The sequence below is a fragment of the Camelus dromedarius genome, chromosome 24 (assembly GCF_036321535.1).
Source record: "Camelus dromedarius isolate mCamDro1 chromosome 24, mCamDro1.pat, whole genome shotgun sequence".
NCBI lineage: Eukaryota > Metazoa > Chordata > Mammalia > Artiodactyla > Camelidae > Camelus > Camelus dromedarius.
Window position 1 is genome coordinate 30,790,839 of NC_087459.1, and position 22,457 is coordinate 30,813,295.

General features: G+C 58.4%; 1 protein-coding gene across 1 annotated transcript in view; it reads left to right on the forward strand.

The window, feature by feature from the left end:
* Positions 1–301: 301 nt before the first annotated feature.
* Positions 302–22,457, forward strand: part of LOC105099409 (zinc finger protein 316) — a 31,926-nt gene continuing 9,770 nt past the window's right edge. Inside the window, exons 1-8 of the mRNA XM_064478167.1 lie at positions 302–791; positions 1,597–1,714; positions 4,153–6,253; positions 18,982–19,114; positions 19,570–19,945; positions 20,171–20,292; positions 21,091–21,217; positions 21,701–21,814. Of these exons, the coding sequence (XP_064334237.1) occupies positions 780–791; positions 1,597–1,714; positions 4,153–6,253; positions 18,982–19,114; positions 19,570–19,945; positions 20,171–20,292; positions 21,091–21,217; positions 21,701–21,814 (3,103 nt within the window). The 5' untranslated portion in view covers positions 302–779. The remainder of the gene's footprint in view (positions 792–1,596; positions 1,715–4,152; positions 6,254–18,981; positions 19,115–19,569; positions 19,946–20,170; positions 20,293–21,090; positions 21,218–21,700; positions 21,815–22,457) is intronic.

The window sequence follows — 22,457 nt, forward strand, 5'->3', positions numbered from 1 at the left end:
CTGGCGCTCCCGGCCGCGGGGTGAGTGGCCGGGCGGGGAAGGGTTAAGCCCACCGAGCTCGCGGCTGCCTAGAGCGGCGGCGGCGGCGGCTGCGGCGGGGGCCGGGGCGCGGGGCCGCGCGGGCGGCGGGAGGGGGACAGGATGCGGATGCCGGGGGGACTTCCTGTGCCGGCCCCCGCCGCCCCCGCCCCCGGCCCGGCCGCTGCCCGCACGGACGCACGGCCGGCCGGACGCACAATCGGGCGGGCGGGCGAGCGAACGGGGACCCCGGCCCGGCCGCGGCGCCCGCCCCCCGCCCGCAGCCCGCGCGGCCCGGCTCAGGCCGCCCGCCCCTGGACTCGGGGCACCTGTGGCGGCCGGCGGACCCTGGCCGGCCCCGCGCTGCTCCGGGCTGAAACGACATCGGTGTCACTCGGCCCCGCCGACCTCAGGCCGGGCCGCCCACCCGGGCCGCCCCCGGGCCAGCCCTGGGCGCTCACGATGGTCCCGCACGGCCCGCCCTGAGCCCAGCGCTGCTGCGGGGCTGTGCCTGAGCCGACACAAACTTTTGCTCTTGAACTCCGCTCTGCCCCTTCTTTTGGCCCAAGGCGACCTCGGCAACCCTGACCACAATAGGCCCTCCGGAGAGACCAGAAAGGCCCCCGGGTGGCCTGGGGCCTCCCCGGCTCTTTCTGGATGGAGGCGCCTCAGGAAGGAGCTGGCTGAACACTTTGGCCTTCGCCTTCCAGCCCCTGCCGACCACACCTCCCCTAGTGCAGAGGCTGCGTGAGGAGCAGGAAATGCTGTACCAGGTGAGGCCCAGTGGGGAGGTCAGCTGGGTAAACCTGGGGACTCTTCTCTTAGGAGGTTTCGGATTGGATTCTGAAAGTCTAGGGGGACCTGGTGCCATCCTGTTAGGAGGGGAGGAAGGACTGGCTATGGGGATACCTCTGCAGGGGCCATGGTAAACGCAGGAGTGAGGCAGGGAACCCTGTAGATCTCAGGATGGCCTGGGCACAGCGCCGGGCCAGCAGCCAGCCAGTTCCATGGGTCGTAGTGGTGTGAAAACGCGCCTTCCTGGGGAGCCGAGGTGGCACCTGGACGGACACACACTGCCTGGAGCCTGAGGCCTGCTGGGAACCCCCAGAGTGGTCTGGGAGGCAAGAGACCTGGGAGTTGAACAGACTTGTCCGTGCTTTGGAAGAGCGCTCAGGGCGTGTGAGATGGACAGGTCTCTCTCCTTTTTTCCTTCAAAATCCCCCGAATGTCCTTTCTGGGACTGCAGCTGTCGACCTTAGCGAGGGTCTGATTCCCACGGTCGTCTCTCAGTAAGGAGCCACTGCACGGGCTGGCCCAGGTGTGGGGCTGAATGTGGGTCCTGCACCAGGTCAGGAGAGGAAGGATTCCTTGTCTAGGCTGCCCTTGCTCACCCCTTTCCCTGCTGTGGACTGCACCTGCCTCCTTTCCAGCAGGGGTGGAGCTACTGGCTTCGGAGAGCGCCCGAGGCAGAGGTGGCTCTCAGGCCGTCAGTGGCTCTCAGGCCGTCAGTGCCCCTGGGCCCAGGGCTCTCAGCATCCCACCTGGCTGAACAGCTTCCCTTCCTTCCTCTCAGCACAGCCGGCTCCCCAGGATCTCTGTCTGACCTCCAGGATGGAGCTGGGGCCAGTGACCGAGACCTTCGTGCTGGAGCTTCGGCGTCTTGAAGGCAGGGGCCCAGGACCTCACACCCTCTCAGGTGAGGGGCTGGAGGGGCCCCTGACCTCCTAAACCAGAAGATGGTCCTCAGGTCCCCAGCGAGGATCCTCTGACAGAGCCCCTGGCCTGCCATGGCAGAGAGGGAGCCCCGAAGGGTGGCAGGCAGCCTGCTGTCTGGAAGGGCATCCACCTGGCTGTTTTGGGGCGTGGAGGGCAGGCAGCACCCACTCACACCAGCCAACTTCAGCTGCCCTGAGTAATAGTGGCAGTTTCACCTCGGGGTCTTCTGAGGTGGGTCCCTTTGGCTGTGGCCTTTCTGGGGAGGGGTTGCCTGGCAGTGCAGACATTCTCAGCCCACACCCCAGACTGGATGTGTGCTGCCTGGGACCTGCTGCTGTTTCCCAGTCATCAGGTAGCCTCTGCTGTTTTCCTGCTTGTCCTGGCTCCGCACTCAAGTTCCCAGACTGAATTCAGTGGCTGAGGGGCCTTCTCGTTGGCCTCGTGGCATTTCTTTTCCCTGTGGCCTCTGACCTTGTCCACTTTTCCTTCACCTCTGCTTCCATCCATCTTTCTCTCCATCTGCTTTGCCCAGAGGCAGATTCGGCCCTGTAAGAAACTTTCAAGATCCTTTCTTTCTCTGGGACCCACTCTGGGTAAATCTTCCATGGTGGCCATGCCCGTGGGAGCCAACTTTCCACTCTGTGCTTGGAGGGCATGGAAGGAGGGGCTAGGGTAGGGTTGAACAGAGCGTGGAAAGGACCAGTGTACCTGGAAGGGTGGCATGGGACGTGTGGATTAAACTAGGACTCTTTTGGCTTAAAGATTTAACTGACAAAAATCTTAAAAAAGGATACACATCAGATGACGATTATACATTTACTGAAACATTGTTAATAATGTTTAAAATGCCGTAAGACGTTGGGAGTGGCCATAGTATTCTAGAAATGAGAAGACTCATACAGAGGTGTGATGTTCCCAGAGGTGGTGGGAGAAGGGAGTGTCCAGGAGACCTTGGATTTTCTGAGGGGACAGGTTTTCACAGCTGTCTTCCCTCACCTCCTGCAGACTCCCACCCAGTGTGTGTGTAGGAAAATGCATTCACTGACCCACTAGCCTAAGCAAAGGTTAGTGAGAATAGTTTTCTAAAAGGGAATTATTTACATGTAGATATCCTTTGGTTTTTTTAAAAAATCAATATTTTCCTAGAAAAAGTGACCAGAAAGAAAAATTTTATAAATCAAACCTTTGCTTTCCATTACAAAGTTGAAAATACGATGCTGTAGGAAGAACAGATGTTGAGATGAGACTTGGGAATGGAGACAGCCTCTTTGGATTTTCTGGTAACACAGCAGTCACACTCAGAGTGAGAAGCTGCATGCGGATTTTGTGCAGAAAGTGAGACATAGCAATGGAGTGAGTCCAGTTGAGCAGAGCTTGCTCTACGTCGTGCCCAAGGCTGGGCTGCACATGTATCCCCTCTAATTCTCACAACTTCCCTGAAAGGGATTTATCTCCTTTAGCAGATGGGCAGGCTCCAGTTCCCAGAGGTTAAGTCATTGGCCGATCGCCATGTTGACTTGGGGCTGTGGGTTAGTCTTTTCCATTACAGAAAAACAGTCTAAAACACTTCCAGTCTTTAGGCTGTTTCAAATGGAGCTAGTTGTATCCTTGGTGTTTCTAAACTGTTAATTTTCAAACTAATTCCTAACCCAGAGGGAGAGGGGTTGTTCAGGCTCCTACTAGGGAGTATGCCAGGGTCCTTCCTGCTTCACTCATTAAGCTGGCGGGGTGAGTAATCATTAAGCTATTTTACAGACAAGGAGGACGCTGAGCCTGCAGGAGGTTGGACAGCTGCTAACTGGTAGAGTGAGTCTGAACTGAGGACTTTTCACTTGGAAACCTCGTGTTCTATCTGACACTTTGGTGACTTTTAGAAACTGCTACAGAAACATTTCCAGGCAGCTTTACAGAAATTCTTTGTGATTTACAGAGAAGGCAAGTTTCATGTATTTAAGGGGTGAGCCTAACTGAGGCCGGAGTTCAGCATGGGCTTGTGGCTGAGCCATTGGAATGGCCTGTTCACTGATTCTGACTGAATGGTGGTTATGCACAAAGGACTTCTCAGGGAGTGGTGTCGGGGAGCCCCAAGCACCCCTGGGGGAGTTACTGCTAAGATCTAAGCCTGGAACCTGTGTGGAAGAAGGCTCAGAGGAGAGGTTGGGGAGCTGGGGTCCAGAGTGATGTGCCCAGCAGTCCCTTGGGTACACTTCTAAGCCAACTCCACACCTCTGGGAGTTTCCGTATCTACCATGTTGCTGTTGTCACTTGGTCCATTGATTTTGGGTCTCTGCTGAGAGCTCAGGAGTGTACCCGAGAGTGACTGTACATGGGGCAGGGGAAGGGGGGTAGATCCTGGGGGTCTGGACCAGAGAGCTGCCTATAGATCTCTCTCCTGGCTTCCTGCCATTTTCACTACAGGTGGCAGCGGTGGGAGTGAGAGTCAGGAGGAAGAAGAGGCTCAGGAGAGGAGCAGCAGCCCACCACGGCCAGAAATCTCAGCCCTGATGGGGGCCGGTGAAATCGCTGAGGAAGCCCCCCCGGAAAAGCAGGAGCCGCGACCCCCACAGTTAGAACAGCAGCCAGAGCTGCAGCAAAAGCCACGGCAGAAGCGGCTGCGACAGCAGCGACCACGGAACCAGTCATCAGGGCATCAGCCAGAATCACAGCAGCAGCAAGATGGCCAAGAGCAGCTGCCTGAACAGCAGCAGGAACTGCAGGAGAAACCCCGGTCTGTGCAGGAAGAGCCACCGAAGCCACAGATGCAGCTGATACAGCGGCAGACACAGTTACAGGAGCAGCAGGTGCAAGAGCAGCAGCTGTCACAGCCACAGGAGGAGCGGTTGCAGCAGCAGCAGCAGCAGGATGGGCAACAGCCGCTGCCTCAACAGCAGCAAGAACTACAGGAAGAGCCCCAGGCTGTGGAACAAGAGCTGCGGAAAGCCCAGCTGCAGCTGGTGCAACAGCAAGAGCAGTCACAGAAGCAGCCAGTGCAAGAACAGCCACTGTCACAGCCACAGCAGGAACAGTTACAGCCACAGCAGCTGCTAGGACAACAGCAGCAGCTGCAAGAGCAGAAACAGCAGTTACAGCAGGAACAGCCACCGCTGCAGCAGCGCGAACAATTACAGCAGCAACAGAAGCAGCTACAACCACAGCAGGAACAGCTCCAGCTGCAGCAGGCACAGCTCCAGCTGCAGCAGCAACAGTTGCAGCAGCTGCAGCAGCAGCAACAGTTACAGCAGCAGCAGCTGCTGCAGCAGCAGCAAGAACAGGTACAGCAACAGCTGCTGCAGCAGCAGCAGGAACAGTTGCAGCTGCTGCAGCAGCAGCAGGAACAGTTGCAGCTGCTGCAGCAGCAGCAGGAACAGTTACAGCAGCAGCTCTTACAGCAGCAGCACTTACAGCAGCAGCAGCTGTTGCAGCAGCAGCAGCAAGAACAGTTGCAACAGCAGCAGCTGCAGCCCCGTCCACTGGAGCCCGAGGAGGAGGAGGAGGAAGAGGTAGAGCTGGAGCTCCTGCCAGTGGACTTGGGTTCGGAGCAGGAGCTGGAGCAGCAGCGGCGGGAGCTGGAGCGGCAGCAGGAGCTGGAGAGACAACAGGAGCAGCGGCAGCTGCAGCTCAAACTGCAGGAGCAGCTGCAGCAGCTGGAACAGCAGCTGGAGCAGGAGGAGCAGCAGGAGGTGCAGCTGGAGCTGACCCCCGTGGAGCTGGGGGCCCAGCAGCAGGAGGTGCAGCTGGAGCTGGGGGCCCAGCAGCAGGAGGTGCAGCTGGAGCTGACGCCCGTGCAGCCGGAGCTGCAGCTGGAGCTGGTGCCCGCCGCCGGGGGCGGCGGGGCTTCGGTACCTGGGGCTCCCGCTGCAGTCGTGGTGGCCCCCCCAGGCTACGTGGTACTGCAGGAGCTCATGGTGCTGCCGGCCGTGTCCGCGCCCTCGGTGGTGGCCATCCCGGGCCCGGCGGGCAGCGCGGCCCTGACGCCCGCCCGGCAGCGGCGGCGGCGGCGCGCCCGGGACCGGCCGACCATCTGCGGGGAGTGCGGCAAGGGCTTCAGCCGCAGCACGGACCTGGTGCGGCACCAGGCCACGCACACGGGCGAGCGGCCCCACCGCTGCGGCGAGTGCGGCAAGAGCTTCTCGCAGCACTCAAACCTGGTGACGCACCAGCGCATCCACACGGGCGAGAAGCCCTACGCCTGCTCCTACTGCGCCAAGCGCTTCAGCGAGAGCTCGGCGCTCGTGCAGCACCAGCGCACGCACACGGGCGAGCGGCCCTACGCCTGCGGCGACTGCGGCAAGCGCTTCAGCGTCTCGTCCAACCTGCTGCGCCACCGCCGCACGCACTCGGGCGAGCGGCCCTACGTGTGCGAGGACTGCGGCGAGCGCTTCCGGCACAAGGTGCAGATCCGCCGCCACGAGCGCCAGCTGCACGGCGCCGGCCGCTCCCGGGGCCTGGGTCTGCTCCGCGGCGCGCGCACGGCCGCCGGCGGGGCCCCGCGCACCGAGCCGGCGGCGGACAAGGCTCCGTGACCCGGAGGGGCCCAGGTCGGCAGGGGGCGCCGCTTCCCCGCCACCCGAGAAGCACCGCGCCCGCTAGGACGTCTTGACCCCATTCCGGGGTCTCGGGACATCCTGGAATATCGCCGGGAAAGGCCTCCGTCGTCCGGGATCAGCCGAGGGGCAGGACGGATTCACCCTCAGAAACACTCCACCGGAGAAAAGTCGATGAGACTAAAACAGCACAGGTATTGCACATCAGTACAAATAGCACACGGTTCAAGTCTGTCACGCGGTACCGATTGGTGAGAAACCGGCCACAGTTTCTCCCCGGGGAACTGAGAGCCACAGGAGAAAACTGCCAATGGCAAGACGAAGCAGTTGGCGACATTCGACATGGATCGAACACTAACCAGGGGATCCAATATCAGTGGTAAAGCGCACAAGAAAAGGATCTGGTCCTGGTGAAAATTAGTTCAAGGGGGAAAAAGAAATATCTGCACTATATAGAAAACTGATCAAGGCATTAAATTGTCCTCCACGGCATTTGCCTTGAAAATATTTTCTCGAAAGAAAGCTCATCAGGGTGGATGTAATCCTGATTAAAATGTTTGTGTTCATAAACACAGGGTCAGAGTGTCCGCTGGGTCAATGTGCAAATGCCAGGAAGTCCACTCTGGGCGAAGGGGAGACCTTCCCTCCAGGACCACCCAGGCAAGCCCAGGAGGCCAGCTCTAGGTCTCTTTGCTGCCATGTTCCTATGGCCACAGCTGCTCCCTACTGTCCTCCTGAGCAGAAGCCTGTGGCTGAAGCAGAGGGCATTCGGGAGTGCTGTCCAAGGTCCTAAGGGGTGGTCCCTCCTCCCCTCCAAAGAGCTCCTGGGTAGCCCCACCCTGGCCTCCTTTCTCAGATGCTTGCCCTGGGACTGAGGCTCTGGGGTGGGGGCCTGAGACACAGGGGCAGGCTTCTCTCCGGCCAGGCTCTGCCGAGGGCTGGCCGGAGCAGACCCTGCCTCATCTCAGGGCATCAGGGAGAATGAAAGGCACAAGGATCGGAGGCAACAGAAATGCTCTTTATGACAATTTTGTAAACATCTGGGGGTCTGTAAGAGCAGCAGCAGTGGCTAATGCCTTGCGGGAAGGCGGGACGGTGGGCAGGGCTTCCTGCTCCTGACTCCCCACCTGTGGCTCCTCAGATCCTGCTTCCCCGCCCCCTCTTCTCCTTTACTAACACAGCCTGCTACATTTTACAAATGTGTTGGTAAGTGAGATACAAAAAAATGAAAAATAAAGAAAAACAAGGAAATACATTGTCCTGTCTTTGTGTTTGTGGCTTTCTTGGGGCATCATTTCTCTGGAACATTTTTCTGGTTGCCCTAGAAGCAAGGAACTGGACCACCCTTCCCCTACCGACAGGCTTTAACTACCCACCCACCTTGGCACCTGTCTGAGGTCTCCTAGAAGCCAGTGGTTAATCCAGGAAATGCAGCCAGAGAACACGTCTGACTTTCATTCCCAATAATATAACAATATAATCTCCCAACAATAATGTACATGTACAGTTATATATGTCTCACACCTAAGCAGTCATCTTCAGAAGGTGGTTTTTCCATTCATCGCTGGGAGGAGCTGTGTGCTGATGAGCTGGGAAATTCACAGAAGTCCCACAGTGTATCCACCTCCTTCGGATGGCCACCTGCAGAGACCACTGGGTCTCCACTTACAGAGCCTCTTCCTGCAATGTGGGGAGTTTGCACAGGTGTCCTCTCCCCATCTTCTCTCCCAAAGGGGCACCTTGACCCAGAACGCACGGGTTTTCAGCAGCACCCATGAAAGTGACTGCAGGGTTGAGACTCGACCAGGAAGCCCAGCCATGAACAATCTCAGGGGACATTCCTTTTCCACTTCTGTGCCGATTCTCCTCTGCTCCACGGCTATATGTGGGTGGGTTCCAGGGTCTGTATAAGTCTGCTTCCCTGCCCACATCCTTACCCTAGGGGACCCCATCCAGCCCCTAGACTTAATTTCCATCGCCCCAGACTCCCAAATTCCTCCTGTCTATGGCTCTGACTTCTCCCCAGAATTTCTAGGCATCGCTCCCACCTGTACCTGACTTCTCCATTGCAATAGCAGCTTATACTGCCTAGGCCTGCCCTCCCTGCCCGCCGTCCCTGAGATGACTTCTGAGTCCTGAAGCCAGCCAGGCACGGACCCTGGAAGGCCCCAAGAGCCAGTCTCTGCCCCTGGGGGAGCCATCCTCCCTCTTGACCTCCCCCACCCTTACCCTTGCCACCTAACCACAAACCAGCCCAGTTTCCAGTCATTGTCAACCCCCACCCCGGCCCCCCATTAGTAGTTTGGGCAGCAGGAACAGGAATAGGTGCCCTCCTCCACTCCATTGAGGGACGAGAGCCACCTCCCCTGAGTCATCTCTCACCCCTGCAATTTTGTCTGGAATAAATGCCATGGGCAGATCCTTGGTGGGGAATATGGGGTGGCCCCGTCCAGCAGCTGGGCTGCCCACCCACCTACCTCAGCCAGAGTCTCTGTCCACTGCCCCCACCCCAGCTTCCCTGCACTGTGAGCCCTGTCTATGTGGTCGAACAGCTCATCCCCCATTCACAGCTCCCCAGGCCAATGAGTCCTGGACTTGGATTCCTGTGTTAGGAGTGGAGACATCCCAGGTTGGGGAGACACATACCCTCCTCCTCTGGCTGCAAATCCTAGAAGGGAAATCAAAGAGAGACAGGGCTGAAGAGAGGGGAGGCAATGAATCTGAGACCCCGGAGGAGACCTGGCTTGTAATGACAAAACCCCAGGGCCTGAAGGCAGGGGGTGTGGGGTGGGAGTGGGGTGTGGAAGGGCTAGGAGAGGCTTCCCTCTCCAGACCTTCTCACCATGGCAACAGTGAGAACATCCTTAGGGTGTGACACTCATGGTCAGTGGACACCCCGCAGTGTGTATCTATAAACAGTCTGGAGAATGCAAATAAAAATGTATCCATGAAACAGAGTTCACAGCAGGGGTCAGGTGTCACCCGCCTAGTTCCTGCTGTGCCCCCCACTGGGGTGCTGGTGTTGAGGAGGCTGACAGCCCACCCAGTGATTGTCATGAAGTTCATCCTCTTGCTCAGCCTTCCTGTGGCTCACCAGCAGGGACACAGGCTTGTGGGAGCCAGGAGGCATCTGGGTACATTTGGGATTTGTGAGATCTGGGGTGTCTGTGTTGGAGCCTATGGGTTTTGGGCTGGCCCCACTTCTGCACAGACCCAACTGCAGGCATGTGCTGTCTTCAGGGACTGGCCCCCGCCCCGAGCCGGGCAGAGAGCACTTTCACTAGGCTCTTAGGACTTGCCTAGCTTCCACCTCCTGCTGGAAGCTCTCCTGGGCTCCTCCTGGGTTCTCATGCCATGGCCTGGCAAAGAGCCTGGCACAGAGGGGTGCAGACCAATGTCCCCACCGAGCCCCCACGAGAGAGGGCAGTAGTGTCACTGTTAAAAGGAACCAGGACTGGACAGTAGTCAAAAAGGTAAACATAAAGTTTATTTAAGACCCAATGCAATAGGAGAAAAGAGACTTCAGAACAAAAGTGGACTCAGTTCTGAACACAGCAAGGACAAGTGGAGATTTACAGCCAAGGAACAGGGAGGAGGAAGCCTGTGGATGGAAAATTACTAAGAGGAAAGAAACATCAGGGAGGGGGGATTCTGGTTAAGCAGACCTGACAGGATTCTTTCTGAAGGCAGGCCAGGGTGCTCAGAAATCACCCAGGGATTGGTGAGGGTAAGACTTTGATCAGATATGGAGGGTGATCAGGTATTAAGGCTGGGGATTCTGGCTAAACTGACTTGACAGGATTTTTGCTAAAACTGGGTAACAGACACAGAAGTCCAAAAGTGGAGGACTACGTGACATGAGGCTCAGAATAAAAGTTTGGTGGAGGAGAGAGTCTCTGTCACACCCCGGTGTTGCCCCATCTGTCTGCAGTCTAGACCCCACCTCTGCAGGTCCCTTTCTGCCTGGACTTGCCCCTCTGCCACTGTTTTGTGGATACTGTTGTCATTTCTGTCTGCACCCAGCCTGGCAGGGAGCCGTCTGCTTCTATGCTCTGCTCTCTGGCAGTCCCCTGTCTGCCCCATCCCCGGACCCAGCACAACCACTCTCTCCCAGCCTGCCCTGTGCTGGTGGGCAGGTGCAGACTCAGGACCTGGGAAGGCTGGGGCATCTGAGGGAGGAGCTGGAGCAAGGAAGGGCTCCTTCCGGAAGAACGATGGGCAGAGTCCTTCACAATAGTGCTGAGGATCACAGAACCAGGAGATGTTCCCAAAGTGATCAGGTTCCCCTTGGAACAGCAATTTCCCACTTTGACAGCTTAACTCTGTCACCCTATGCTGTAGACTGAGTGTTTGTGTCTGCCTCCCCACCACCCACATTCACATGTTGACATCTAATCCCCAGTCGAGTTGTATTAGGAGGTGGGGACTGTGGGATGGGATTCGGTCTTGAGAGTGGAGCCCCCATGAAGGATATTAGTGTCCTTATAAAAGGAACCTCCAGAGAGATGCCTCACCCTTCCCATCACGCGAGGACTCAGGGAAAAGACCCCAGCTGTGAACCAGGAGGAGGGTTTTCACCAGATGCGGAATCTGCCAGAGCCTTGATCTTGGACTTCCTCGCCTCCAGAACTGTCAGAAATAAATGTTTAAGCCACCCAGCCTGTGGTAACTGTAGCAGCCCAAATGGACTAAGACACTTTGTCACCCTCAGCCTTGTCACTTTCCACCTGTGCTACCTCAACAGCCTTTGGGTATCACCCTGCCACACACCTGGACCCCTGCTATTCCCACCCCTCACCATCTATCTTGGTAAATTAGGACCCACCCCTGCCTGATGCCTTTGCTGGCTGCCTGCTGCCATGAGGACCCCCCCTCCCCGCCTCAGGAGATGTGTGGCTCCAGCCACAGGATGGCCCTGCCCCCTCAGACTTGCCCCAAGCTTCCCACCTACAGGCTCCTGCTCAGGACAGGTCTCCCCTGCCCCACTGCATCCCAGTCTCTGGCTGTCTTTCAGGCTTTGCTGAAATGTCACCTGTCCCATGAAGGTGTATGGACTTTATCACTGCTGCTCCCCTCAGCTCCTGGCCCATGGCTTTCAAACTTGGGACTTCAGGACTTGCCCTCCTCTGGGTGTTTAGGACCTGTACTCCTCACTGCTGTGTCACCCGAGAGCAGCCCAGGGGGCAGGTGCTGGGGGAGCTCACGCTGAGGCCAGCCCTTCCCTTGTCACGTACTCCACCCCGCCAGCCCACCTCCGCCAGCCCCTTTCCAGCAAAGAGCTGCAGACAGGTTGGCTCTGGCCAGGCCAAGTGGTGGCATCCAGCTTGGGCCTCTGTTTTTCTTGTTCTTGCTGCTTCCTGCTCTCTTGGGCTGCAAAGGCCTGGGCAGACTCTGCCCCCGGGACACACTGCCAACCTCTTCTCTCCTCCTGGCTCAGAAGCCGCAGGGTGGAGAGTGGTCCAGCCCCGACACAGGCTGGCACACCCTCCCTCTCTCCCTGGGTGGCCACGTGTTGGCAGAGGCCTCAGGTGGAGCGGGGTCCCTTCCTCTGCTGGTCCTTGTGTTTCTAGCTCAGCAGCTGCCCCTCGGGAGGCAGGCAATTGGCAGGACTGGGGCACATCCAGATCCCAGTTCATCATGTTAAGAAATGGCATCAAATCCCGTCCCTATCTCCAGTCATCCACAAAAGGGAATACTGACGCCTTGTTTTCATTTATAATCATTTTCAAAGGGCTCTTCACTGCCAGGCAGGATCGTAACTCTGAGTTCTGAGAGGCCATGTGGTAAACTGGGGTGGCCGGAAGCGGCGTCTCCCTGTGGGTGGGGCTGAAGCCTTAGCTGAGTCTGGACTCACGAGTTTGGTCACCAGGATCTCCTGGGAATGCAGTGGGTCCTGCAGGCCTTCTAGATTTTGCCCTGGCTGGTCCTACTCCTGTTAACCTCTCTCCTCCCACAGCCCTGGGACACCCACAACAACTTTCATTCCTCAACCGGCAGCCCTTGTGCCCTTCCCAACATCAGGTTCTCACACCCATCTACACACAATTCTTAGGACCTGGGAAGCCCCAGGGCCCCCATGTGAGGGTCTCTGTCTCCCCCACCCCCCACCAATGGGAGTAAGCACAGGGTCCGATGCTCGTCCAGTGTGTGATGCATACAGGCTGAGCATAAACGTGTGGACACACACTCAAATCAAGAATTTCCATTGAGAATGGAGGAAAAGCAGGGGTAGGGCTGCTGGCCTTGGATGGAGTGAAGGATCCTGTTCGGGACCTGCGAACCCACAGGAGGGGGCCAGCGGCCAGGATGCAGTGACATTCATGAAACCCAAGCAGCAGGGCCACATGGTACTTTCAGGAACATCACTGTGAGATGGAGTAAAGTGGGGGGGGGGCATAAGGCTGGGACTTGGTCTCCTGCTCTTCAGCACCCTGATGAAGACATGCCCGCCTGGCCAGGGTCCTGCCCCATGGTCTGTGCCTATAGCTGCCTAGGGCAGCCAGCCTTGACTGCTGGCAGCTCTGGACTTAGGTGGCTAGAAGGGTCAAGGCCAGGTGACTTCAGGACATGAGATGTCCAAGCGTGACCCATATGGGAGAGCCTAGCACTGCCCTGGGTAAGCACCAAGGTGATGTTGGGCTCGGGGAAGGGTCTTCTGCAGAGTCTCAGCCAGTCCGAGGCCATTGGCAAGGCTCAGACGCAAGCATCCAATCCAATCTACTCTCCTGTGGGGAGTAGATCTGGAAGGAATGGGGTCAGGTTGGGTAACCAGAGTGGGGAACTATATTTACTTGGTTCTATAGTAAACACAGACACCAAGGATCCTATTAAGTGGCTTAGGTTTTATTCTCACTTACAGTGGGTGGGCTACCTGAGCTCACCTCACTCCTGAAGTCATAGGTGTGGGGCGGGGGAGGGATGGAAGTCTAATTCTGACCTGCAATGCACTCAACAGGATGGACTACATCACTGTGTGGCTGCATCACTCAGTGTCCTGGATGAGACGAGCTTTGGGGACTCTGCCTGTCACACCTGTCACAGGACAGGAGGAAGGAGAGGCTCTGGGGGCCGGTGGTGAGGAGACCCTCAGAGAGGGAAAGAAATTGAAGGGCCGAGGGCGGCAGCCTCTGCTCTGCCTCTAGAGGATGGGGTCAGCTGAGCAGAGAGATCAGGGGAAGGAACATGAGGGCAAGGCCTGTTGAGGGGAGAGGGTCTGATGGACTCTGCTCTTTTGAAAAGCTCTGCAGAGAAGCAAGGGGGAGAAATCAGGGGGTCTTAGGTTATGCAACAGATGGGACCAGGAGGACATCTGAGGAGATGCTGGGGTGCAGTGGGGCCCCTGCCTGACAAGGTGGAGGGTTTTAAGGCAGGGATGGGCTGCTAGTTCTCTGTTTCACGTGCCCTCTTCTCCCATTTGTTTTCTACTTGGCTCTGGGCCTAACGGTGACTCACCCCCTGGGCTCTCCTCCCCTCCACATCAGGAGCAGATCTGATCAGAGGGCAGCACAGGCAGGATGGGGTTGGGGATCCTCACCCCTCCCCCAGAATCACAGCTCCTACCAGGTGAACCCATCTCCACGCCTCCAGGTCTCTGCGGGTCTGGCAGCATCCCTCCCTGTGCCACCCCTTCTGGTCCAGGTGCCGGGCTCTGGTGCCTCCATTCCTGTTGTTGCCCTTTACCTGCCTCTGCTGCTCTTGTCACCTGCAGATCTTCTCATTGGAACCACCCGGAGTGAAGCATGGGGAGGGGTCCAGGGTTTCAAACCACAGAGACCTACAGGACCAGAGAGGGGGTGCCATGTAGAAGTGGGCCTGCAGAAACGTGGGGGTGCAATGGATGGAGCACCACAGAGCCCAGTCTTATCCAGAGGGCTGGTCACTTCCCAGATCCCTGACCCATGCCCTGGAAACCACAGGCTCTATGTTGGCATGACTTCTGATTTTTTTCAACCTTTTTACAAGAGACCCTCAATTTTAAGTGCCAGTTTTTAATTTTCAAACATTAAAAAAATACCAGGAGCCAAACAATCATTGTGAGGAGTTAGATTCAGCTGGAGGGTGCTCAGCTGATGCTTTGGGCTGGGGAGGAGGGCAAGGCTTGGGGCTGGGCTGCACGGCTCTGCCGGCAAGTTTGAGTCCCGTGGGCCTGAGAAGTTCACCAGCCAGGGGCTGAGGTTCTGGAGGAGAGAAGCTGTTATTTCAGGCAGCTGTGAACCCTTCCGAAGCCCAGTCCAGTTGCTGCCCTGCCTTGAGGCTGAGGGACAACAATGAAAATATAAAAATAAGGGTACCCATGGGGTAGGATCTTGGGAAGGAGCCGGGCACAACCTCCGTGGTTGCAAGAGCTCACCGTCAGACCCCAGCTGCAGCCCCTGGGGCGGAGGCAGATAGGTTCCGGAGAGGGCTGCAGTGTCCACTGAGTCCACTGACCTCACCTTCTCACAGCTCCTTAGGCAGCCATCTGTGCCTTCTGCCTCCTGCTCAGAGAACCCTTCCCTTTCCAGAAGAGGGCCCTCCCCATGGATCCCTTGTCCCTCCAGGTAAAGCCTCTAGATCTGAGGCCCTTATTGCATTCATCCAGCTTCCCCCGGTCCCCTCAGTCCTCATCCATTCTGGGAACATTCCCTCCACGTTCACCCAGCCTCAGCCCTGCACGAGCTGTGAGCATCCGGCCCACCTGCTCCAGTCCTGCTGGCCCATCACCAGTAGGGATAGCCCCCGCCCGGGTCTGAGGGCACGCGGGCCAACCGGACGCCTCCACGAGGCCTCTCATAGGGGTCATCGCCTCCCTCCACTGTCGTGGGGCCTGGGGAGGGTCCCGAGGCCGGGGTGGGCCTAGCCGGGTCTGGCACTCAGTTGCGCTCCCTGAATCGTGGTGGAATGAGGACACCGGGCCGGGTTTGGGGAGCGGGAGCGCTCCAGGGGCAGGGCGGGGCTGGGGTCCCCAGAGGTGGGGTCGCTTCTTGGGGAGGCGCGGGGGGGGGGCGCCAGAGTTCCCAGGGCTGGGGTCGCGGTGCACACCCGCGCAAGCACACTGGGCCGACGGCGCCCTCCCACCAGAGGAGCTTCCTTTCCCCCACGCACGCCCCCGCCGGGCCGCGCGCGACCCCGCGTGACCGGAAGTGCCCCCCCGTGGGCACTGGCGGGGCGGAGCCCGGCGGCGGCACTTCCGGTGCCCACGCGCCGCCGCCGCGCAGCTCCGGGGCCGTCACTTTGTGTAGCGCGGGGCGCGCAGGCCCCGGCCCGGCCCCGGCGTCCGGCGGCGGCTCGGCGGCCAGCGCTTGAGGTGAGTGGGTGGCGGGGCCAGGAGGCGGCGGGCACAGGCGGCAGGTGCCGGCGGGCCGGGCGCGGGCGTGGGGCTGGGGTCTCGACGCCGGCGCGGGAGGCCGCAGGGAGGCCGCGGCGCGCTGTGCGGCCAGCGGGGCCTGGGCCCCGGTCCGGCGAGGCCAGAGCGGCGAGCTGGCTGGGACTTCGGCGGCCGCGCCCACGCCTGGCGCGGCCCGTGGACACCCCCTCCCCCGGCCTGCGCGATGGGGGCGGTCTCCGACCCCCAGGGCCGGTCCGGGCGGGCGGCATGGAGTAGGCAGGTTAGGGAGGACACACACGCGCGACTCCTGGGAGGTGCCCGCCACCGCCTAGGCCGGAGGGGCGGGGGTGGGGCCGCGGCCGCCCCCGGGGACACACCCATTCAGGAGGGACTGTCACGGCCCTGGCCTCTGCGGGAGGCCGAGGCCCGATAAGCCCCCTGGAGGGATGGAAGTGGCTTGGTTTCGTGCCCCTGCGAACTTGCTTAGTGACCTTGGGGGCCTTGTCTGGGTTCTCCCTCTGCAAATGGAGGTCCCGGTGGTGCTATGCTGGGTGTTCTGTTGCAGGCAGGCGGGTTGGGGAACTTATTCCTGGGGTTGGATGGGATCTGGGCTGCCCTGTGTGGCTGCCGTGGTGGGAGAAGGGCTGGCCTTTGGTGGAGGACCCAGTGGGCAGGGGAAGGGGAGGTATACAGGATCAGGCCCTTAACTGTGCCTGTGTGGGGAGACCTTGGTACTTGGTTTGTTTCAACAAGTGTTGGCAGGTCTGGGGAGCTGGCCAGCGTGGTGAGGAGCTGCCCTCAGGTAGCAGGGATGGCCCCATGAATACACCTGCACCAGGAGCAAACCCAGGAGTGTAGAGGAGCCCAAATCGGTGGACAAAAAGGATCCTAGTAGTCAAAGGAAGGTGTCTTGGAGGAGATGAAAGCTTGTAAGGCCTTGAATAATGGGTATAGTCAGTAAGGCCACCAGGGGCAAGGAAGGGGCCTAGATATGTGTGCACCCACACATTTCCCCTGCTTCTGTGTGTAGGTTCCCTGGTTATGGGAACTTTAGTGGAGAGTTTCTAAAAGTTTTCAAAGTTTGCCTCTCTCCCTGTCAGTGGTCCTTTCTTCTCCCCGTGGAAGATGTTTGTCACACCCCCATTCTAAATGTCTGCACCACAGTATCCTATGGTGCAGCACACCCCTCACCCCTGTGGAAATAAGAGTCCTGGATGACCTGTGGGGCTATGTTGATGGGGTTACTTACCTGACTCCCTGTGGCATCCTGAGCCTGGTGCCAGGAAGTGAGTTTCTGGTGGGCTGGCAGGCTAGAGAGAGAAGAAAGGAGAGTGTGCAGGTCTGGGGGCATGCCCAGCACAGCTAGCCTGGTGAGGCAGAAGGAACCTAGCACCCACGTGACTGAGGTCCATTTTCCAGAACCATTCTCTTGTGGGTTCTGGGTCAGGGTATACGGGATGCCTGGCTATGCTAAGCCCCATCCTATCTGCAGAGTGACTGCCAGCCTCCACGACTGCTGGGTCTTTCCCTCCTCCAGTCACCAGCAGGTGCACCTCTTGGGAGAAGGGGCTTCAGGCATCAGCCCCTTTAGAGGCAGAGACTTTCCAGTGGGTTCTGGTCTGAAGGACCCTCAGCAGTGGTCAGTCTGTTTTGTAACATCACAGTGGGGCCAGAATTCTGAGTTTAAATAAAGTCTTATGTTCATCACATGGACCACAGACTTTAGAGTCATTTCTTCAATAAGAATTTGAGTGCTCACTCTATCTGGCACAAGGGGATTCAGAGATGAGCAGAGGGAACTTCTGCATTCCTGGAGTTCACTGTGAACTTCGGGAGACAGGCAATAAGCAGACAATTCTGTAAGTATATTAAAATGTGGGTGCTGTGAGGGCAGAGTCCAGGGAACTGTGTGTAATAGGGGCCCAGGAGGCTGCCTGCAAAGGATCAGTGAAGAGGGGAAGAAAGTGTCTGGGAGTGGGGATGGCATTGCAAAGGTCCTGAGGTAGAACGAGCATGGTGCCAGTTTATTTCAAAGCCATGGATCCTCAGATACAGTGGCCTGGCCTGTGGGAATCTGCTCTGGGTAGAGGCCAGGCAGGAGGTGGCTCTGCTGGGCTTGGCATGATATCTGGCCTGAATTTGCATCCTGAGACCTGGATGAGAAAAGCCTCCCTCTGGGCCTGAAGTCGGTAGTGATTGGGAAACCTCTCCTGAGGATTTTCGAAGCCCTGAGTGCTGGGCAGGGCCGTGTCCTCATGCAGGTGACTAAGGCGACACATGGCACACGTGTTTCTACAGCTCAGGCTGTAGAGAAACATGTACCCAAATAGCTGTGGGGACTGAGGAGGTAGGCTCTGGGAAAGGCTGAGGTGGATCTGTCAGACATGACCTGCACCTTTGGTTCAGTGATTCTGAATCTAGGATGGGGACAGCGTGAGTGTTGGGACAGAGGTGGCTTCTGGATGCCAGTGTGCCCCTGCCCCTGGACTTAGGCTCTGGTCTTTGGGAGGAGCTGTTCCCTCGCTGTTAAAGTGTGGATTTTAAAGTAGCAGCTCAAAGCAGTTCAGAAAATGAGCATATACTGCCTGATTAACAGAAAAGTGATGCGTTATGGAATAAGAGCTAGTCACTAAGGAATTCTTGTAGGTGCCCGGTTGTCTCAACTGTTCGCATGTCTTTGGGCATCTTTCTGTGGGGACCCTGTCCTATTTTCGGGGTTCTGTGGCAGACGCTGTCTGCTGGTAGAGCTGGATGAGCTTGGGGACGGGGTGCCCGTTGTCCTGTGTGGACTGACATCTCAGGAGCCTCTGGGGTTCATGCTCTCTTCCTTGTATTCTGGGGTCGCTGCATTTGTAGTGGGCTTGGCTCACATTGGAAGCAGCCCCATTCAGTTCTGAGAGACTGATGGGGCCATCCTGGGTAATGAAACTAGTCCTAGGTTTGCACTGAAAAAGGAGCCACAGAAACTGGCTCGTCAAAACCTGTGACTCTGTCCTGTGCTTGAGACTCCTTTGGGGCAGGTGAAGGATGTGCAGCTGCGAGGGCGGAGTGACCCCCAGGCCCACAGCATCCCGTCCCTCTTGGGTTCATGGCCCTGGGCTCTGTGCCATTAGGCCATGTCTCCCCTGGGTGCGTGAGCTGAGCCGTCTGTGATGTCGGTGTGAGAGTGGGACCCTGTGAGCTGTTGGGGCTCTGACAATTCAACACTTAGTATCCTCTGATCCCCAGACTTGAAGAGATGTCACAGGGCATCTTACCTCACCTCTGTGGGTCTAGCAATGAGCCAGATCTCCAAGATCTGCTGAGCTCTTTCTAGATGCCCTGGGCGGAGCAAGGGGTCAGAGGGCTGCAAAGGGTAATGCCTGCTCAGGGCCTCTTCTCTACTGCCTCTCATAGGAAGGAGCCTGACTTGCTGGCTTTGCAAAGCGGGCCCTCCCTGGCAGTGGTGGCACATGTCCCTGGCCTGCCCGTGCTTAGACCTCACCTCCCACGCTCCCTGCCCGCTGAATTTGTGCACATTGAGAGCTGGGTGAGGATCTCCTCTGCCCATCTATCAGGCGGGCTGTTCCTTGCGGGCTGTGCACCCCTTTCAGCTAAACACAGGCTGGGCCACCTTTGGGCGTGTTGCCTGGACTCGATGCTTCCATGCCCTTGAGGATAAAAACTGGAGGTAAATCCCTAATTTACTGCAGGAAATCACTGCAGTTCACACCAGGGGTGTCTTTGCTTGCGAGAGCTGAGGCCACATAATGGCAGTCCCAGTGAGGGGCTCTTTGGGAGCTTTTCTGTGTACAGAATCGAGGCTGGCCATATGAGATCATGGGAAGCCCTCCAGTCCAGCCTCAGCTCCGGGCCGTTACTGTATCGCGGGGCAAACCAACCTGCCTCCCTCAGAGGGCCGGCGCCAGGCCCACGAGGCCCCCGGCGTGAGCGGGCGGCGGGCAGCTCATCACTGGTGCCCGTCTGTGTTTCAGGCCCAGCTGAGGCTTCCTTCCCGAGACGATGGCAGCCCTTCACACGACTCCGGAGTCCCCAGCTACCCAGCTGCAGAGGGCGGAGGATGGGTCGGAATGTCCTGATCAGGAGGAAGAAGAGGAAGAGGAAAAGGGGGAAGAGGTGGAGGAAATAGAGGAGGAGGAGGAGATGCTGGTGGTGGAGGAGGACGAGGATGAGGACATGACGGAGGTGGTGGAGGAGCTGGAGGCAGAGAGGGTGCAGGCAGGGCAGGTGGAACAGGTGCAGGTGGAGGAGGACGAGGACGTGGCAGAGGTGGTGGCAGAAGAACAGAGTCCACCGTTGGGGACCCAGGAATGCCTTAGCTTTGATGGTGATGCCAAGTCCCCAGTTCTTCAGGGAAAAGGTAAGAAAGAGGAGCTGGCCCTTGGGGAGAAGTTATGGGGACCTTGGTGGGCAGGCCGGGAGGAGCTCTTTGGCTTGATGGCGTGGAGCTGGACCCTCAGGGCACAGGATTTGAAACGCGGGAGCTGCCAGGAGCTGCTGACCCAGGCGGCTGGATGGACAGAAGTTGGCCAGGGCAGTGATGCCCGATGCCAAAGGCTGGCCCCTCAGAGGTCTCTCCCCTCAGCCCTGCAGGCCTCCCAGGCTCCAGCCACACCTCGGGATGAGGACCTGGAGCAGGAGGAGGAGGACGAGGAGGAAGAGGAGGAGGAAGAGGAGGAGGATGATCTCCTGATATCTGGGTCTCAGGTGAGCTGCCCTCTCCCTTGGGACTCAGTTAACCAGGCCGGGTTTCCCCAGGGTATTGGTACCTGCTATCCGGAGACCCCTGTTGGCAGGGCACTGGTGCTGTGGTTCTCAGGCAGAGCCCAGGCTATGAGCCAGGACAGGGCTGCAGGAACAAGCCCATGGGCTATGGTTTGCTCTCCTGGGGCCTGACCCTTTCCAGGACACTGGAATGTCCCAGTCGTGTTGACCACCACGCACTCACCTGCTCCGTGCTCTGCTCTGTCAGCCCTGGCTCTCCCCCAGGTCTGGGCTGTGCCTTTAACTGGAGTGCTTGTCACCTGTCCAAGCTCTGGTTTCCTGTGGAGACCAGTCAGATCAGGCACCAGTGCCCCCACTCAGTTTAGTTGGTGCCACTTGTCCAACCAGGTGTGGGCCCTCACACCGCTGATGTGACCACTGACTGGAGGCAGACAGTGAAGTAGGAGGGCTGAGGTGGCCACACAGCACAGCCCTGGGGTCTTGGGCTTCGTGGTCCCCTGACTCAGGTGTGAGTCCCCACTCTGCCCTGTCTGAGCTGAGCATTCTCCCTCTCTGAGCCTGAGTTCCTTATCTCTGGATGGGAATGGGTGCCTCCCAGGGCTGTGGCAAGGCCTGGAAGCCCCTAGTTCTGTCGGGCATTTGTAGGCCTGCCAGTAATGGGGTGTTGGGCTGTGTCCCCATGAATGCCATGTTGAGGGCAAGGTCAGTTCCCACTGAACTTATCTCCTGCCTCTCGCCTGGGGCAGCATAGGGCAGTGGCCAGGGTTCTTTGTTTTCCAGGGGCTGGTGACCTTTGAAGACGTGGCTGTGTATTTCTCCTTGGAGGAGTGGGAAAGGCTAGACATGGAGCAGCGGGCACTCTACAAGGAAGTCATGCAGGAAAACTATGGGATCCTGGTGTCCTTGGGTAAGCAGAGCCTTCTGTCAGCAGGAGGCATCCTGGTGTGATGGCTGCCAGGGGCTTAACTGTCTGGGAGGGTGGTTTCTGGAGCCCCAGGGTCTTGAAGCGGGGGCTGGGGCCAGCCCACCTCCCAGGGAAGCCCTAGGGCCAACCCAGCTTCTGGGTGGGGGCACGTCCCAGGGATTTGCCAGCCCAGCTCTGGTCTCTGCTGTGTACTCCTTAGAGGCCTCAAGGGGTGGGGAGTCAGGTGACAGGAGAGGGGTGGGCACCCTGCAGAGAAAGTGTGGAAGGGGCTTGGTGAGAGAGCGGGGGTCAGAGCCAGGTTCTAGAGAGCAGGGAGTGTGGAATTTCCCAGCGGAGCCAGGGAGGTGGGAAGGCTGGTCCTGGGAAGGTGGAGATGAGGAGAGGGTCCTGAGCAGCCTGCGGTGACAGGGTGACAGTGCTGTGCGGGCGATCCCTGCAGCTGCCGCGTACTTTTTTCCGGGGCAGGATACCCAATCCCCAAGCCGGATCTGATCTTCCGGCTGGAGCAGGGAGAGGAGCCTTGGGTCCCAGATAGCCCCCGTCCTGAGGAGGGAGACATTGTCACTGGTGTCTACACAGGTGAGTGTGAGATGGAGTCTCTTGGGGTTTCCGTCGGCCTTGGGCCCTCACCTTCAATCTCTGCTGCGGCCTCGGTGCTGCTGGTCTGCGCTGTGGGATGGGCTGCACCAGGAGCTCGCCTCTGCCTCTGTGGGCTGGCTCCTCTTGGTTCCAGTCTGCAGAATCCCGAGGGCCGGGGAGCCTTTAGAGAACATCAAGGTTCCTCTTACGAGTCTTTCAACATGATCCACTGTCCCTGTCTTGGAGCCTCTGATGGTTTTTTTGTATGTGAGGGCCGGTTGTCAAGAGGCCAGCTGAGAGGGGCCAGGTGAGGGGCAGCCCGTGGGTCCCGGAGCGCTGGAGCTGCCTTCCAGTTCCTGGACTTGAATTGCTTCCCCTGCCGTTTGGCCAGCTCTCACCCTGGGAGGCCCAGGGTCAGGCCTCTGGCCTGGATGGGCAGCGCTGGACCTTCCAGAGAGGAGATTTTCGAGGGAGGCATACAGGAAGCCTTCAGGGTGGTGGACTTCTCTGGAGACCTCGGGCCTGGCTCCGGCTCTTCCTCCACCTCTCAGTGCTCATCTGGAGAATAAAGAATGTGAACAAAACCTGTAATTTCCCACCTGAGGCCATCAGACCATTGGTTCCATGGAGATGCTCCGTGAAG